At 37.3% G+C, this 18,709-nt stretch overlaps 1 protein-coding gene across 2 annotated transcripts in view; it reads left to right on the top strand.

Moving 5' to 3' along the window:
• The window catches only part of LOC109850090 (heterogeneous nuclear ribonucleoprotein 1-like), a 42,163-nt gene extending 33,047 nt beyond the window's left edge, over positions 1-9,116 (top strand). For both annotated transcript variants that reach the window (XM_020420005.1, XM_020420006.1), the window contains 2 exons: positions 7,149-8,421; positions 8,766-9,116. In XM_020420005.1, the coding sequence (XP_020275594.1) occupies positions 7,149-8,381 (1,233 nt within the window). In that variant the 3' untranslated portion in view covers positions 8,382-8,421; positions 8,766-9,116. The remainder of the gene's footprint in view (positions 1-7,148; positions 8,422-8,765) is intronic.

Raw genomic sequence — 18,709 nt, 5'->3', positions numbered from 1 at the left:
ATAAGCTTCAATAGCTCTATAGATAGAATATAGAGCTAGAAGATACGTAGATATCTGTTGTATTTATTCCGGGAAACGAAAATGGAATTTGCCATACTAACAAAAGAGAGAAAATATCAAATGCTACGCAAATCGTCCTAAGATTTAGAATTGTTAGAAAATAAGTTGATTTTTTATAAAGAAAATAAATTGAATAAAGACAGCAATGTTCACTTGAAGGACAAAAAACATATGATAGGATTATATAAGACAATTGCTTGTTTTTTTATTTCAATAAAAGGAAACAGGTGCAATTCTTCAGGGTGGGAAATATAATGAAGAGATAGGGGCATTTCAATTTTAGTAAAAAAATTTATTTATGTCTCCAAGATGTGACCCAAAAGAGAAGTGTTTAATGGGGAGCGAAGCACACACTTCAGCTATGCTTCATGTGATGAGGTGTAGCTTCTCGAGACAAGCCATAGCTTCTCGAGACAAACCATTTTTCTTTTGAGCTTCAGAGTTATTAACCTTCAAAATGCTTTGAAGCAAGCCCCTGACTGTTCTTCAGAAAGCTGTTTCAGACACTGCTCATCCCTTAATTAATACATAAAACAACTTACTCTATCCTATATTGAGAATTTATGGAGAGCAATACAATATTTCCAGATTTCATTTGGAAGATCATATTCAAAGCATTCAAATCAACATAAATAGATGAATATCAATCATTGGTCTTAGAAAGGGTTAAATGCAGATAGACCCCTTGTACTAACACTCATTTGCCAATACACCCCCAATAGTTTTATTGTTGCAGATAGACCCCCTAAGCACTGTTATAAACAAGGTTTTAAATATCGGTTATTGGAGATTTATCGGACGACCAAAATCCTTATTGGATAGTGAAAATCGGGGATATATCGAGGATAAGTAGTATTTATCGGAGTGATATACTGGATGGTGTATATATATAATATAATAACTAAAAATAATAATCTAACCGTTCTCAATGAAATACCAAAATGTAAATTACCATGTTTAGAATCACTAACCAATTGTAGAAAGCAAAACTTGCATTTTGACCGCATGATGAAACCATTCGATTGCATAGCCTTGAAAAAAATATAATGTTAGTCAAAATGGAATAGTAAACAAGCAAAGAATAAGATAACATCAAGAATGAAGAACCATCTAGACATCTACATAATTATTGTGTAATCATGAGATTCGTAAACTAAGTTGATATCTAGTAGCTATGAGCTATATTAATATCCATAAACAAACATAATCTAATCAACAATCAACTAAGTTCCAAAAGCAACAAATAGTTCATAATTCGTAAACATTCGAAGAGCAAATTAAAAAGAAAGCAAAAGCAAAGATAACTAAATTAGTCTTCATTGGAGCTGAACGTTGGAACATTATCCATTCCCTCATCCAAATCTGACTCCGGAGATTCCATTCTTCCTCCTCATCTTCCAAAGGCTCCTTTCCCTTTGATGAAGATTCCCCTAACTTTTTCTTTCTTTTATATTGTTCTGTTCTACCACTCTTTCTCTTTTTAGGATTAGCTCCAATGAATTCTCCATATTGCCTCCAAGTAAGAGATTCCCTCGCACTTCATCATCGCTCTCATCATGATGATATCCTCTCTTCTTTGTAGTCATCAACCACTCGAGGACCTTTCTTCATCATCAAAAGCAATTAAATGATCTCTATCCTTGTTGGAATGTTTATTCTTCAACCTTGCATTGAACTTGACGCAGACCAAATCATGTAATTTCTAATGCGTTAGCCTATTTTTTTTGTATGAATCTACAAATTAGAATCACAAAGAAAGACAAATTAGTCTCAAATGTGATCCAATATGATTTAAAGTTAAAATGAGCTATTACCATCTCGAAGGTGCTCCAATTCCTCTCACAGGCCGAAGAACTAGTTGTTAAGCTCAAAATTCTCATTGCCATCATCCTCAACTCGGAAGCGTCAATGCCAAAAAGTTTTCATCATATAACTAATTAAGTCATAGTTGAAAACAATTAGTAACTTGTAACATTCAAACAAGAATTAGTCAAATCACCAAATTAATTTACATGAAAAATAAAAATATACCCGGATTATTATTAGGCTTTTTTGCTTCTCTCTTTGCAACTTCTCTCTCGAATGATCCTCTTTGGTGCTGATAATCAGAGAGTTGGTCTCCAATCTTGCCAAGCATGTCACAATCATCTGGATAGAATTTGTTCATACAATCAACAAGGCAACTCAAAAAACTTCCATCCTTTACGATCTCCTTGGATAGTAGAAATAAGGATAGTAGACAATTGATATTGCTCAGAAAAGCAAAGTATGATAAAAGAATAATTATAGAACTGATATTACTCAAAAGAGAAAGTGGAATTAAACCAGTACAGTTTATTCACTAATTAGCTTGCCTTTAAATAGGCTTATATTCAATAGATAACAGCATAAAAATAGGAACTAATTAAGTGGTTTACTAAAGACTAGGTGAAACCTGTAAATTCAATATGCAGGCCTAAAGACTAGGACAACTAAAATAAGAAAATAACAAAATTATTCAACAATTTCTTCTTTCAGGTCACCGACTTGAGATCTAAGTGCGTGCGTGAACTGTGAAGGAATTACAAGAGAAGGAAAACTCACAGCATGTGTATATATAGCCATGTTTCCGGACAAAAATCTTTTTAACTTATGGAAAAATCCTAAAACTTCACAGAAATTCTTATAGAAAAGATTAAAAACAGAAGTTAAAAACTCAACAAAAAACAAAAATCAAGTAAATCCCGCTGGAGATAATTCACGGAGATTCTTCACAACAAGTCTCACAAGGAGATAATATTTGTTCAAAGAACAACAAAAATTAACTTAAAAAACAGAACAGTTCGAAGGCGAGAAGAAATGATACATGTTTAAGTAAATCCTGTTGGAGTTCAAAGGCGAGGCGAGCAAAGTTCACCAAGATTCACAAAGGCAATGTGAGTGACGAGGTTCACGAAGGAGGAAGGCGAGGCAAGCGATGAGGTTGACGGAGGGTAAGTGAGCGACGAAGTTCAAGGTTTGAAGTTCACGAAGGCGAGTGACAAAGAGGCGCAAAGGACATGAGATGGAGATAACGGAGGAAGGGGAAGTGCTCTATGAGAAAAGGAGCAGCCGCCAGAGATGAAGTTTAGGGTTTGAAGGTCGGATTCACGAAGTTTCGGGTTTTAAGTTTCATTTTATTAACAAAACGGGGTTTAGGGTTTGAAGGTCGGATTCACGAAGTTTCGGGTTTTAAGTTTCATTTTATTAACAAAACGGGTCAGGTCGGGTTTAAAAACTCAACAATTCGAAGTTTCGGGTTTTAAGTTTCATTTTATTAACAAAACGGGTCAGGTCGGGTTTAAAAACTCAACAATTCAACTCAAAATGTCCGGCCGATAATCCCGATAATTTAAGCCTTGCTTATCGGCCAATAAGTGCCGACAACGCTAATAACTCGCCGATAAACTCTCCAAAATGATAATTGATTACAAAACCAATTTATCCTAGCGGAGAGCTCCCAAATATGATAACTCGGCCGATATTTAAAACAATGGTTATAAATAGCGAGCAATTTCATCGCAATTGCGGGGCTAACTGCATTAGCAAGCTCTTCCGCAACGAGTCAGGCTAATTGCGGTGATGAATTGGCAGTGATGAATTGGGAGATCTGTGCTATCCGCTCGCAAAAGTGACGGTTAACACATCATAGCTGGCACTTGTGACCAAATTTCACTTTTGACCGCTATTTAAAAGCAATAAATTTGTTTACTTTTATGAAACCGGACCCACGCCCACCAGACTCGATATTTATAGCTAACCAATCATTTTCTCTCTCCTCTTGATCCCATTGCCAAAAAAACCCTAGCACCCAAACATCGCCACCTCTCTTCTCACCACCTCCCGCTGTGCCTCTAAGGCCTCCCTCAACACCGCCTCTCATCGCCACAGCACCTCTCATCATGAACTACTCCTATCCTCCATCAGCTTTCTCAACAACGACGACTCTTCAACTCCTCCAGTCCTCTCGCCATAAGCTCTCTGCTGCTTCAACCCTCAACACTGTTTTAAATATCGGCCGATAATCGATATTATCGGCCGAGTTATCGGATTTGGGAGCAATCCGCTAGGATAAATTGGATTTTTAATCGGTTATCGTTTTTGTAGGTTTATCGACGATTTATCGGCGTTATCGCCACTTATCGGCTGATAAGTAAGACTTTTTTATCGGGATTATCGGGATTATCGGCCCATTTTGACTAACATTATATTTTTCAAGGCTATGATGCAAGTTTCGCTTTCTACAATTTGTTAGTGATTCTAAACATGATGATTTATATTTTGGTATGTTTATATTTCATTAAGCATGATTAGATTATATTTTTTAATTGTTATATTATATATACACATCATCTAGTATATCACTCCGATAAATACTACTTATCCCCGATATATTCCCGATTTTCGCTATCCGATAAGGATTTTGGCCATCCGATAAATCCCCGATAACCGATATTTAAAACCTTGACCCTCAATGTTGCGTCGAGTTGAAGGTAATAAATTTATGTTTTTGTTCATTTATTTAGTTGCTTAGTCACTAATTCAGTTATTGAACACTGATTTTACATGTTTATTTATTTAGTTGGAAATTGGAATACTTGCTTATTTATTTAGTTATTGATTTAATTATAAATTATTCTTAGAATTTTAAAATTATTGAATTGATTTGTGTCAAATCTCCTAATTATGAATAATCAAATATGCATTTCTAGAATTTTTAGTACGTTTAAATTGGACTGCTATTCGACTTTGCGTTTTTTCTCGCTATAGCCCTAAATAAACTTTGTAGTGCCTCAACGCTATGCAACACTATATTCCACTATTGATAACCATGCCCCTAAGCAATTTTTTTTGCTCTTTTAACCTCAAGAGGTCTATTTGTCAAAAAAAAAAAAATCTTCTTGAGGGTAAGAGATTAAACAAATTTAACTCAAAGGGTCTACCTTCAGCAATAGAACAAAGGGCCTAGACACAATTAACCCTAGAAAAAACTAAGGTCAGAGTAGTTTATGTGATTATGCAGTTTGCAGATTCTTGTTGGTGATGACAAACGATAGGGGTTTACTCAAACACACATGGATGCACACGAAAACAATTATACATACATACATATCTACATACATACTACATACATACATACATACATATGTACGTGTGCATGTATGTAAAAAAAATAAAAGATATGCAATTCTCTATCAACACAGACAGACACAGACAGATATATGAATTTAAAAAAATATCGCTATTTAATTTTGTGTAATCTGTTTGTACATTATTAGTATGAACACATAAAACAAATGTATTTTAAAACATGGCTATACCCGGGATTAAAACATAATGATCTTGCTGTTGATATTGTTTATTCAACGCATTCCAAGATTAAACTTATTGCACCTTTTTGAGTGACTTGTCTCAGGGTCTTATTCCTTGAAAAGTCTCAGTAGGATCCTAGGGCTTCGCATTAATCATATTATTGGCGTTGCATCCTACATGAGGTAACAGTGGAGAGACCTTCCTGCATTGATACCAGTGATGCCCTTCGATGTTGATATTAGCCTCACAAACCTTAGGTTTCTAGGACAGTGAATCGTTCTTGTATCTAATATCATTACGAAGGCAACAAAAAAGGGAAAACAATACCCAGAAAAATAAGCAAATACTTATAACAGAGAACCATAAAACTCAAGAGGCGCGCTGATGACTGAGGGTCTATGCTCTAGACAGAAAAAAGAACAAAGAATGGATGTCTCAGTTGAACCAGAGAACCAGGAAAATTGTGAAAAAGGCAGCAGAGCAAATAAGAGGCAAAAATAAACATGAATGAGAAGAAAAGAGTGAAATAGGAAAGTCTTGTGCGGAACAACTGATATTCATCTCTATGCTTATAACAGTGTATCTGTTCTTGTACTTGTTATTCTTGCCATCTACTCTTTTGATACCTATTTGATCTTTTGCGAACATCGATTCTGGGTTCTGTAATAATTTATTGATAATTTGTGATTTGTTGTCTTTTTTTGTTTCTTTTGCTAGATTTGTTTGCTGTAGGTCTGTAAACCTATACTATGTGTTTAAGGAAAAAAATTCTCATGGTTTTTTGTATTTATCATATAATTGACCTTTTACTTTATGATTAATTTCACTTATTAATAATTTTATAATTGACAGAGATCTAACTACTGATAACTTGTATATGCTCTATGTTGTTTCAAGTGACTTTGTGCTATGAGTTGGCTAGTGATTATTGACTTCTTAAGACTTATCATCAATCTTTTTTTTACTTAATATGCCAAGTATTTTTGTTTTTTCTAATTATTTGGAGTTGCAACTAGTTAAGTATTCGAAAGTGGCTCTGTTCATTTTGATGCAAATGTTATCTGGATGGGCTTGTCCTTGTTATAGATCAGAAGACTATATTTGTGAAATTTTATTGTTTCAGCGATGCAGTGGGGAAATACTTCTCTTGAGAGGCTCTCTTTAGTACATGGCTTAAGGATTATTTGCTAGATTTCTTTATTCTATCAGTTATGTGCTGCACATTTATACTGTTGTAAATCTGTCATTGTCAGTCCAGTATACTTGGTTATTATGTCATTTTTGCATCCGTTAGTTGCTGCATCGTTGCTCAGATTGTTATAGATCATTGTCAAATGCATCCTAACTTAATTGATGCTTTTAGTTATCTACCTCTTTGTTTTTTCAGTTATGCACAAACTGTTTTGGCTTGTTCATTGCATCCTTAGTAAAATATGTTGTGGATAAAAAATGTTATTGGTGACTTTTTCCATGTACTTTCCTCTTGTAATCATAAAGAGTGGTTGTGTAGAAATGAATTAACCAGGGCGCATAGTTGACTTTGTCAATAATTCAAATAAATGTCTTGTGAATGATCTATGCAGAGCTTTTTTTTGTGCTATGATTTCTCATGGTTTGTATATTGTTTTTTTAAGTATGGCCTAGTGTATAATGTACTTGTTTGATTAATGAAATGCATTTCCGCTGCAGGCTTGCACATCTATACGCTCTCGAAATAGTTTTATTCTACATTGTAATATTTGTTTGGGCTTATTCAGGTGCATGTTCTAAGAGCTCTCTCCCCAGAGGAGTGGCGTGCCTCTGCTCTATCTAGAAATCCCTGTTCGGGTAGACTGGATGGAGGTGGTGGTGAGGGTGGAAATGATACCAAGAAAATTTTCGTTGGAGGGTTGTCCTCCACCTTGACTGAAGATAAATTCCTCCAGCATTTCCGACAGTATGGAGTTGTGACTCATACAGACATCAGACGTGGGTTTGGATTTGTCTCCTATAGCAATGAGGATGCTGTTGAAAGAGCGCTGCGTGAGACCACTCATGAAATTGATGGGAAGCGGATGCAAGTCGAGCGTTTCAATCCTGACCATGGAAATCTGAACAGTGATAGTGGTGGACGTTCTAAGGGTACAGGATATTATGATCATCGCTGTGGTCCTGATGCCAACTCTGTTTCATATGATGGAATAATGGACGCAAGTACGTATGTTATGCAACCACAAACAGCTGGTGGTGGTTATCCTTCTTATGGAAACCCTAGATCTCCCTATGGGCGCCATTCTTTGGGTATGGGATATTATGATCCTTATCGTGGTGGTTGTGGTGCCGATGCTGGTCCATATGATGGCAGAATTGATGCAAATTGGTATGCTATGCAACCACAAACAGCTGGTGGCGGCTATCCTTCTTATGGAATGCCTAGATCTTCCTTGGGTGTCCATTCTGGGGGTACGGGATATTTTGATCCGTATCTCAGTGGTTCTGGTGCCTACTGTGGTTCGTATGACGGTAGAATGGATACAAATAGGTATGATATGCAACCACAAACAACTGGTGGTGGCTATCCTTCTTATGGCTCATCAGGTCATGGAATGCCAAGTTCTCAGGATGGTTTCGGAGGATATGCTCGGCCTTCTGGTGCCCAAGGAAATCCTAGTGCACGTACAGGTGGTGATGCAGGTTATGGATCGGCCTCTCTTTGTAATACTCAGCCTCTGGCTACAACATCTGCTGGTTCATATGATGGTAGAATAGAAACAAATAGGCACCACGTGCCACCACAAACAGCTGGTGTCATAGGATGTATAATGCTTCCTAAGGCATCTATAGGTGGCCGCCTGATTTCAACTCCTGGAAATGATGTGTTTATTCCAGCATCTGCCTTTCACGATGTCACTGGCTACCTGAACAGAATTTTGAGTGATCGCCAAGGTGGTGCACCAGACAGCAATCAGGCTGGTGACGCAAATGAGAGCTCAGGAAATTCAAGAGCTTAGCAGTTGTACTCTTCTTGTTCCCCGACATGTGATACAAGAGGTAGAGCTCGAAAAATATTTATCAGTTTCTTTAATGTTAAGTAGAGAAGTGGAGAATATAGATTGTTAGTAAGAGATGATCAGTTGATGAGTAGATGTAAGTTCACATTATTCTCTAATCTAAAAATATCATCAGTGTCTATACTTTTAGTAGATGTAAGTTCGCATAACTGTTTCTTGTGTATATTTTTTTCAGTAGGTTTTGTTGACTTGCCACCCTATTACTGTAGCAGGGGTCGGTTTTGGTTATAATATACATAGTGATTGCTAGCCGAGTTTCATTAGCTTGTTTATATGTATGATTTACGGTCTAATTGTTTATTTGTGTATTTTCCTTTTATACAGGTTATATGATAATATCGACGATTTTCTTGCTCCCATTATCAAATTTTGGGTATTCAATGAAGTGAGGAAATTCTCTAGTTCCCTGAACCGAAGACACATTTGAATGGTGCCGTGATTTTCAATTCCTGGTTGATTTCTGCAGTGAATACTGAAAAACTTCTTCTTAAATACTTTGTTGTTAAATAGTGTACAGTGTATAGTGCAACTTGTTATTAAATCTGTTCCCTTGCTCTTTTTTTGCTGTAAATTTTGGAAAGTTGATGTGAAGTTCCATTAAGAGACTGGAGCAGTCTGAAATGAATCAGAACTTTGCAAGGTTGAAGCAAAGAATTGCCTGCTTCTATTTTTGAACAGCCATTTTGAAGATGTAAACTGTGGACTGTCATGAGTAATGAATGGTTTCTCATTGATCAATGCATTGGTTATAGTTCTCTAGGCATAAGTGACTGCCATATGACCTTGACCTGAATCGGTTGTATTCGTCCAATGAGGTTGTTTTTTCTTCTTCTCAAAGAACGAGTATCTAATTTCTTCCCAGAGGATTATGCCAAAATTTTCATTAATTTGATAGAATGAGTATCTATATTTATTCAATTTGATAGAATAAGCATTTATTTTCTTGGTACATGTTAGATTTTTTTTCCTTTTGACAATATGAATATCGATTTTCATTGATGATTACGATCAAGTAGTTCAATTTTATGAGCTGTAGTGCTTAATTTTTCTTGATTTCGACCTGATGATAATTAACCAAATGTACCACAAAATTAATTTTTAGTTTTCTAGACCATGGGAAATTAAGTATTTGTACGTCATATAGGATAGTTTAATGATCTAGGCATGAAAAATTGAACTAGAAATATAGATCTAAATCATCGTTCACCTTCGAAAAAATAATGGAAGTCTTCTCCTCTGTCCTCCCGTAGCCAACGATGGGAATTTGGTCTCTTTTTTGCGTACGGTTGAGAGGAGGGACTCTCACCCTATATATAGATATTTGTGATGAACCCTACCCATCATGGTTTATCACAACCGTGTGATTACACTCCGATCGATCCTATTCTTTAGATATTCAAGATAACCACCCAACTTGATAAACATGAAACTGTCTAACCATCTAACCAGACCATGTGGTTAGTATCCTGATCCTAACTTGAATCGATGGTAACTTTAAATCAAATCCAAAAACGAGTAGGTTGGGCCACACATGTTCGTTGGATTAATCGAACCCAAGAATCTCTCACTTGGCACAACATACATCATTTTAATTTTTAAAAAATATTTAAATTTTTGAAAACTTTTAAAGTCGGGTGCGCACCTATTTATTTTAGAAAACAACTTGTTACCATGATTCTAATTAAGATAGTCTCCAAAACCTTTTCCTTAAACACTAATAGTTGATCGTGAAAACACTATATGCTCTAATATGGCACAAGGTCACTCCACGGTCCAACCGCTAGTACCTAGAACAGACATTTTCCTTATGGTGGTTTTAGTGGATTGTAATAGAGCCGTACATCACTTATGGTCAAATCCGATGTACGCCCTTAAGTGTCCTCTGCAACATACACAAACGTGTATGCCGTTCTGAAACTTTTACTGGCATCCGCCATGTGAAAACCATCACCTTTAGTCCAGAACGAAAGCTTCAAATATGATGCCCAATCACATTTAGCTTTTGCACAAATTTAAGAGTCTCTTAACTTTAACCTTTATGACTCTATGGACCACTATCTTTAATTCGAGTTTCTTTACGATTAACATGAAAATCTTTACTTTACTTTATGAGCTCAAAGCAATCCAGAACATAGTACTTGAAAAAATATCAAATGGCTAACAAAATCAGCACAATAGTTTCTTTATGAGCTCAAAGCAATCCAGAATATAGTACTTGAAAATAGAGCTAACAAAATCAGCACAATAGTTTCTTTATGAGCTCAAAGCAATCCAGAATATAGTACTTGAAAATAGAACAAAACTACTACGACAACTAAATCTCATATGAGCTCAAAGCAATCCAGAATATAGTACTTGAAAATAGAACAAAACTACTACGACAACTAAATCTCATTGATCATATAGAATTGAAAGACTCTAAAACACCCATGCTGGAGACATGTTCCTTGAAGAGCCCTGGAGAAATTCCCTTGGTCAAGGGATCAACAATAATTAACTGATTCGGCAAATGAGGAACCTCAATCAATCCTTGTTGGACCTTATCAAGGACTAATAAGTACTTCACACCAATGTGCTTATTCATGCTAGAAAAGTTCTTGTTCTTTACAAACTGTACGGCTGCTTGATTGTCACAATACAACTTTAATGGTCTCTGAATGGAATCCACCACTTTTAGTTCACTGATAAAATTCTTGAGCCAAGAAGCGTGCAATGTTGCTTAAAAAACAACAACATACTCTGCCTCCATAGTGGATGTCGTCACTAAGGACTGCTTGGCACTTTTTCAGGAAACTGCTCCTCCAGCAAGCAGAAATATATAACCTGATGTTGATTTCCTGGTATCAGCACATCCTGCGAAATCCGAATCTGAATAACCGACGACTCCTAGATTCTTAGACCTTCTATAGACCAACATGAAATCTTTGGTCCTTTACAAATACCGCAAAACCTTCTTTACAGCTTTCCAATAAGCTACACCAGGATTATATTAAAACTTGCCTAATATTCCAACAATATAATTGATGTCTGGCCTGATGAATGACACCGTATACATTAGACTGCCAACAACAGAGACATACTTCTCAGAGTTCACGAGCCTACGCTCAATTTTATTTCATGAGCATTGAGATTTGTTGAACATATCTCCTTTAACAACTGGGGCTTCACCTGGTGCACAAAACTTCATGCTATATTGCTGAAGGACTTTCTCAATATAAGCCCTTTGAGATAAGCCAACAAGCCTTTAGTCCGATCTCTATCGATCTTGATGCCCAAAACATAATGAGCTTGTCCGATGTCTTTCATATCGAAATGCCTCGAAAGAAAGTCCTTAGTCTCATGTAGGAGATGAATATCGCTGTTGGCAAGCAATATATTATCTACATACAATACTAGAATGAGGAATCGACTCCCACTGATTTTGAGGTATATGCAGTGATCGACAGGATTCTCTCGGAAGCCATTTGATGTTATCACTTGATGAAATTTTAAGTACCATTGTCTGGAAGCCTGTTTGAGACCATATATTGACTTCTTCAATCTGCAGACCAGATCTCCCTTAACTGCAAACCCTTCAGGCTGCACCGTAAAGATTTCCTCATTCAGATCTCCATTCAAGAATACCATCTTGACATCCATCTGATGGAGCTCAAGATAAAAATGAGCGACAAGAGCAAGAACTATCCTAAGAGAGTCTTTCTTAGATACTGGAGAAAAAGTATCGATGTAGTCAATCCCTTCTTTTTGCTTGAAACCCTTGGCCACTAACCTAGCCTTGAATCCCTTTTGGTCTTGAATACCCATTAGCATTCCATCGCTCTAGCTTTGTTCGGCAAATGTACCAACTCCTAAACAAAATTCTTTTACATTAACTGAAGCTCTTCTTTCATAGTCTTCAGCTAATCAGCTGCATGAATGCTATCTCTAGCTTCTGAGTATGATGAGGGATCATCAGATTCTGGATCAATGCAGAATGCTATCTCTAGCTTCTGAGTATGATGAGGGATCATCAGATTCTGGATCAATGCATCCACTTTCCTAAAGATAGACCTCATAGTCATCAGGTATGGCAGGGATCATCAGATTCTGGATCAATGCATCCACTTTCCTAAAGATAGACCTCATAGTCATCAGGTATGGCAGATCTTCTGACACTAGAGGATCTTCTAACAGGTTGTGGCTCTTCCGTAGGTACAAAGGTTTCTTGAACTAGAGGAGGAGGTGGAATGCTATCTGGAAGAGTAGGGAATCTAGATAACAGCTAATAGCGGAAGCGACTATTCATCTTCTAAAACTTCCTCTAAACTAAGACCATGATATTCTGAAGAAGCATTAGGGTCTTCTAAAAACTTAGTGTGCTGTGTCTCGAAGAATTGGGTAGACCGAGAAGAACAATAGAACCTGTAGCCCTTAGATCTTGCAGGGTAGCCGATAAAGCGACACGACACTGTTCGGGCTTCTAATTTCTTAATGTCTAGATTATAAGGCTGCGCCTATGCTGGACATTCCCAAACACCCAGATGACCAAGACTAGGATCCCTTGAACAGGGTCTGTGACGCCCCTGGTTTCAATAAGGCTGTAGTCCAAGGTGAAATCAAGAATGTCAAACCTATTACATACTACATCGTGCAATAGCATGTTTCACAATCACAACTACTATCTATCTAGTAGAATCAACAATAGGTGTAGGTACAAAACAGGCTAGAGAAAATATACAAAAGAACTACTAAACGATAGATATTCTGAAGAAATCATCACCACTGAAATAAAAAGACAAATCTCTGAGAGAAATAAAATCTGACTGAATACAAGTGTCTCAATATAGGAAATCAAATGAAATGACATTTAGGCACATCACCTTTACAAAACTAGAATGATAACTCAAATGTTCATAAACACATATACTGTGGAGTTCCGACATCAACTACTAACAATATAGATAAATAACTGCTAGAGCAATTCTATTAACCTACGACTCTCCGCGCACCTGGCTCGTTATCTGAAAGGGGGAAATAACGAGCGTCAAGCGCTAGCGAGTAACGTCTCAACCAACCACAGGGGCAAAGGATTGAAGAAAGAAAAGTAGCTGTTAATACATATAGATAGTCAATCATCTACTCCAAAATAAAATGATGGTTTGATATTTAGAAATTTACAACACGAGCGTAGGTACGTCTCCCTTTAGCTTAAATTGTAAATAGCTAAATACCAAATCCCAAAAAAACTATAACATGGAGCAATAAAGAAATATAGCTCCATCTCCAACCATAATATCAATGACCTGTCAGATGTCAAATAGATGCTCAACTCGTGGACTGAAATAGGTAAATGTCCAATACATGAACCGCAAAAGCTTAAAGTCTAACACGAGGACTGTAATGGATTATAATCCAATATGAGGACTTCAATAGATTATAGTCCAACACGAGGACTTCAATGGATTATAGTCCAACAAGAGGACTTCAACATGAAAGTAATATAAAAAAATCAGTATATTTACTACTCACTCTCGTGCCTCGGTGAGTGAATCTAAAACTCGTGTCCGTAGTCAACTCATATACACAAATCCCATTGTATTATAATTCCAATAACCTAGGTGTCTCGCTAGCCACACAAACTTATGCAACAACATAAACATGCAGAAAATTCCCCAGCGATCGACCGTGAAGAGACAGAAACCTTTTCTACAGGTTATTGCTCCTCGAGGTTGATTCAAAAGACATTATGTGACGATTCTATATACTACAAATCCTATATACGTGATTTAGGATTTCTAGAATATGTAAAAAAATACAATCTAATCACTATAGATAAAAAGAAACATTTTTAAACACATGTATTTCTAGAATATGTAAAAAAATACAATCTAATCACTATAGATAAAAAGAAACATTTTTAAACACATGTATGCATGTCGACACGTTTGAAAACAATTATCTTTCTTTTAAAACACTTGTTAGGAAATTTTTTAGATCTAGATCTGCATTAAAAAATTTATGGGTGATCTTTATTAACAGATAACTTGTTCTTTTTGCAACATACAATATAAAGATCTATTTTTATACATTAAATAGCATTTTAGGCTCATAAAACACAGGAAAAACTTTATTAAAAACATTTAAAACATATGTGTAGGATTGGGCGAGATGAAACTCGCCTGAGGGGTGTTGATGAACTCCCAAAATTGATGAGAATGATCCTCCTTTGCTGAACATTGATGGATCTCGCGTCAGCTCCTCCAAAATCCTCCAAGAATCGCCAAAGAAAGGGGGTTTAGCGTTTGAGAGAGAGATGAAGGGCCTGAGGCTATTAGGGTTTAAAAGAGGATTCTGAGAGCTTCAAAACAGATATATATACTTAGGTATACTCCTGGGTTTGGTATAAACAAAACCAATCTGAAACAGAGACAATCCTGGCGTCTGCACGCCCAACAGTCGATCGTATAGAAACCTGCACACATGCTGGGGTTCGGTATATTGGCCATAACTTTCCCGTACGATTTTAGAATGAGGTGATTTAAGATTTAGTGGAAAGCTATTGAAGATACCTACAACTTTTATCTTTTACACTTTCTTAGATTCTAACTGTATCAGTACGTAAAATATAGAAACTCATAACTAGTCATAAATCTCAGATTTCTCTTTTGGTCTTTGTGCATGTCTTGCACATATGCACTAATATATTCACAAATATATATTGAATTAATTTCAAGTCATTTTTTATCATATTCAAAAATCAAAATATATTATTTTTACCATATAACATATTTATCATAAAATATTCAAAATTTTAGGGGTTTTATTATATTCTTCTCCCCTTAAAAGAATTTCGTCCCCGAAATTCCACAACGTATCTTAGGAATTAATAATATGAGAAAAGCACTAAGAGGGGATAATCCAGACAAGGAAACCTTCCCGTACACATCTTATACCATTAATCCCTAGATATAAATCACTAGCAATATTTATGCTTAACAATCTAAAATATGGATACTCCCACTTAACCCCTAACTAAACAGAACTAGTACATCGGCGAAAAAATCGAAACAAGGAACTTCCCATATATATACCATGTATTCTAAATGATTAAGGATTAAGTGATAATACCATCATTCTAGTATTAAAGATAAATATGACTATCCCAAAATCATCATAAACCATAAGAAAAACATAATCCAAACAATTTACCTGTTCAAACAGGTGTGGGTAGTCGTGACACATATCCTCTTCTAAGAAAAACATAATCCAAACAATTTACCTGTTCAAACAGGTGTGGGTAGTCGTGACACATATCCTCTTCGCGTTCCTAAGAAATCTCCTGAGACCCTTTCCAGTTTCATTAGACCTTCACCAAAAGAATCACCTTGTTTCTAAGTCTTTTGTCTTCTCTAATAAGTATACAAACTGGGATCTCAATAGTAGACAAATCATCCTGAAGCTCAATCTCCAGAGTATCTAATACTCACTGTCTCTCCTCATTATGCAAGTGATTCTTGAGCATTGAAATATGAAATACATCGTGCACACTAGACATCGATGCTGGAAGATCTAGTCTATATGAAACAACCCCAATACGCTCAACAATTTGAAATGGGCTAATATATCTCAGGGCAAGCTTTCTCCGTTTGCCAAATTGTTGTACACCTTTCATCAACGATACCTTCAGCATGACACAATCTCCCACCTGAAACTCTAAAGGTCATCGTCTATGATCCGTGTAGCTCTTCTGCCGACTCTGAGCGGCTAGAATACGCTCTCTGATCAATGTTACCTTCTCGGTAGTCCGCCTCACTAGCTCTGGTCCAAGCAACAAGCTATTCTCCGGCTCAGCCCAACATATAGGGGATCTACAGGGTCTCTCGTACAATGCCTCATACAGGGCCATACCAATCGTTGCTTGATAACTATTGTTATAAGCGAACTCTATCAATGGAATATGATCCTCCCAGCTGCCTTGAAAATTAATGATACAAGTCTGCAGCATGTCCTCCAACATCTGGTTCACTTTCTCTGTCTTACCGTCTGTGTGAGGGTGGAATACATTGCTGTGCAATAACCTGCTGCTGAATGAATCCTGGAAACTCCTCCAAAAGTATGAGGTGAAAAATGAGCCTCGATTTGATACAATCATATCTAGAACTTCGTGAAGTTGAACTATCTCTCGGATAAATATCCTCGCATATGTCTCGGTGGTATAAATAGTCCTCACTGGATAAAATGTGCCGACTTCGTCAACCGATTCACTATCACTCAAACTGAATCGTTCCTCTTCTTTGACTTTGGCAACCCTATAATGAAGTCCATAGAAATGTCAGCCCACTTTCATTCTAGGATGGGTAAAGGCTGAAGTGTCCCTGTTAGGCTCTGGTGTTCTGCCTTCACTTGCTGACAGGTGAAGCACTTAGCCACATATTCTGCAATCTCCCTATGCATACCACCCTACCAAAGTGTCTCCTCAAGTTCTTGTACATCTTAGTGGTTCCCGGATGCACTGAATATCAGGTACGATGTGCTTCATCAAACAACTCCTTCTTTAGCTCTACACTAGCTGGCATAACCAATCGACCCTTCCGATGTGCTTCATCAAACAACTCCTTCTTTAGCTCTACACTAGCTGGCATAACCAATCGACCCTTCATTCGAAGGCCTCCATCTGCTCTAATGGTCCAATCGTCCTTGGGCTCTTTAGAAATCCCCTCCTTCCGGATTTGAATCAAAGAGTCCTCTAACTAAGCTCTGACTACTCCCGCCAATCTATGGCCTAAAATCGAACTGGCTATGAGTGAGAAGATCTTAATACAACGAGCACCTCAAGGTCACAACCCGATGTCGACGTTTCCTACTCAAAGCATCTGCTATGACGTTCGCCTTCCCCGGGTGATATTGAATTGTGAACTCGTAGTACTTGATGAACTCAATCCATCGCCGCTATCTCTGATTGAGTTCCTTCTGGGGGAATAGGTACTTCAGACTCTGGTGATCTGTGAACAGCTCAAACTGAACTCTATACAAATAGTGTCTCTATGCCATCAGTGCGAATACTATTGATGCTAACTCTAAATCATGAGTGTGGTAGTTCTACTCATGTACCCTTAGTTGTCGTGAGATGTATGCTATTATCCTCTGAGTTTGCATCAGAACACCTCCTAAACCTGCTAACGACGCATCTGTACGACAAATGTCCTGTCAATGCTCGGAATAGTAAGGACTGGCACCGTAGTCAACTTAGCCTTTAAGGTATCAAATGCCTTCTGGCACTCCGTGCTCCAAGTAAATTGTACACCCTTCTTCGTAAGGTGTGTAAGTGGCATCACAATCTTCGAGAAGTCCTGAATGAACTTCCTGTAATAGCTAGCTAACCCCAAAAAGCTATGAATCTCGATAACCGTCTTTGGCGGTTCCTAATCAAGCAGTGTTGAAACCTTAGATGAGTCTACTACTATGCCCTCTCTGCTGACAATATGGCCAAGAAACCTAACCTCAGAAATTCAAAACTCATACTTGCTGAACTTAGCATATACCTGATGCTCCTTCAAAGTCTGCAAAGCCAAACGTAGATGCTGCTCGTGCTCTGATTCTGATCTCGAATAGATGAGAATATCATCGATAAATACAATCACAAATTGGTCCAAATATAGACGGAAGACCCGGTTCATCAAATTCATGAATATTGCGGGTGCATTGGTCAACCTAGATGGCATGACCAAAAACTCGAAGGACCCATATCGAGTCAGAAAGATGGTCTTGGGAATATCCATCTCCTGAACCCGCAGCTGATGATAACCAAAACGAAGATCAATCTTTAAAAAATAATATGCTCCCTGCAGCTGATCGAACAAGTCATCAATCCAAGGCAAATGATATCTATTTCTGATAGTGACTTTGTTCAACTCACGCTAGTCGATACATAATCACATACTACCATCATTCTTCTTCACGAAGAGGATCGGCGCTCCCCATGGAGAATGAATCTGACGAATAAAGCCCTGAGCTAACAACTCATCCAACTGGATCTGTAGCTCTCTCATCTCAGCAGGTGCCATGCGATAGGGTGCTCGGGATATTAGGGCTATGCTCGGATGCAACTCAATACAAAACTCAACCTCTCTCATAGGAGGCAATCCAGGTATGTCCTGAAAGACATCCTGATAATCTGAGACAACTCTAGTCTTGTATATATCAACACTCTGATCCCCAAGCATTACCTCCTCGCTGTACACTAGTAATGACTCCGCAAACTGGTTCCCCTGAGAGGTTGCCACAACTAA

Source organism: Asparagus officinalis, chromosome 7 (assembly GCF_001876935.1).
Source record: "Asparagus officinalis chromosome 7, Aspof.V1, whole genome shotgun sequence".
In the NCBI taxonomy this organism is placed as follows: Eukaryota; Viridiplantae; Streptophyta; class Magnoliopsida; order Asparagales; family Asparagaceae; genus Asparagus; species Asparagus officinalis.
The sequence above is the reverse complement of the archived record's forward strand: the minus strand, read 5'-3'. Positions and strand labels throughout refer to the sequence as shown.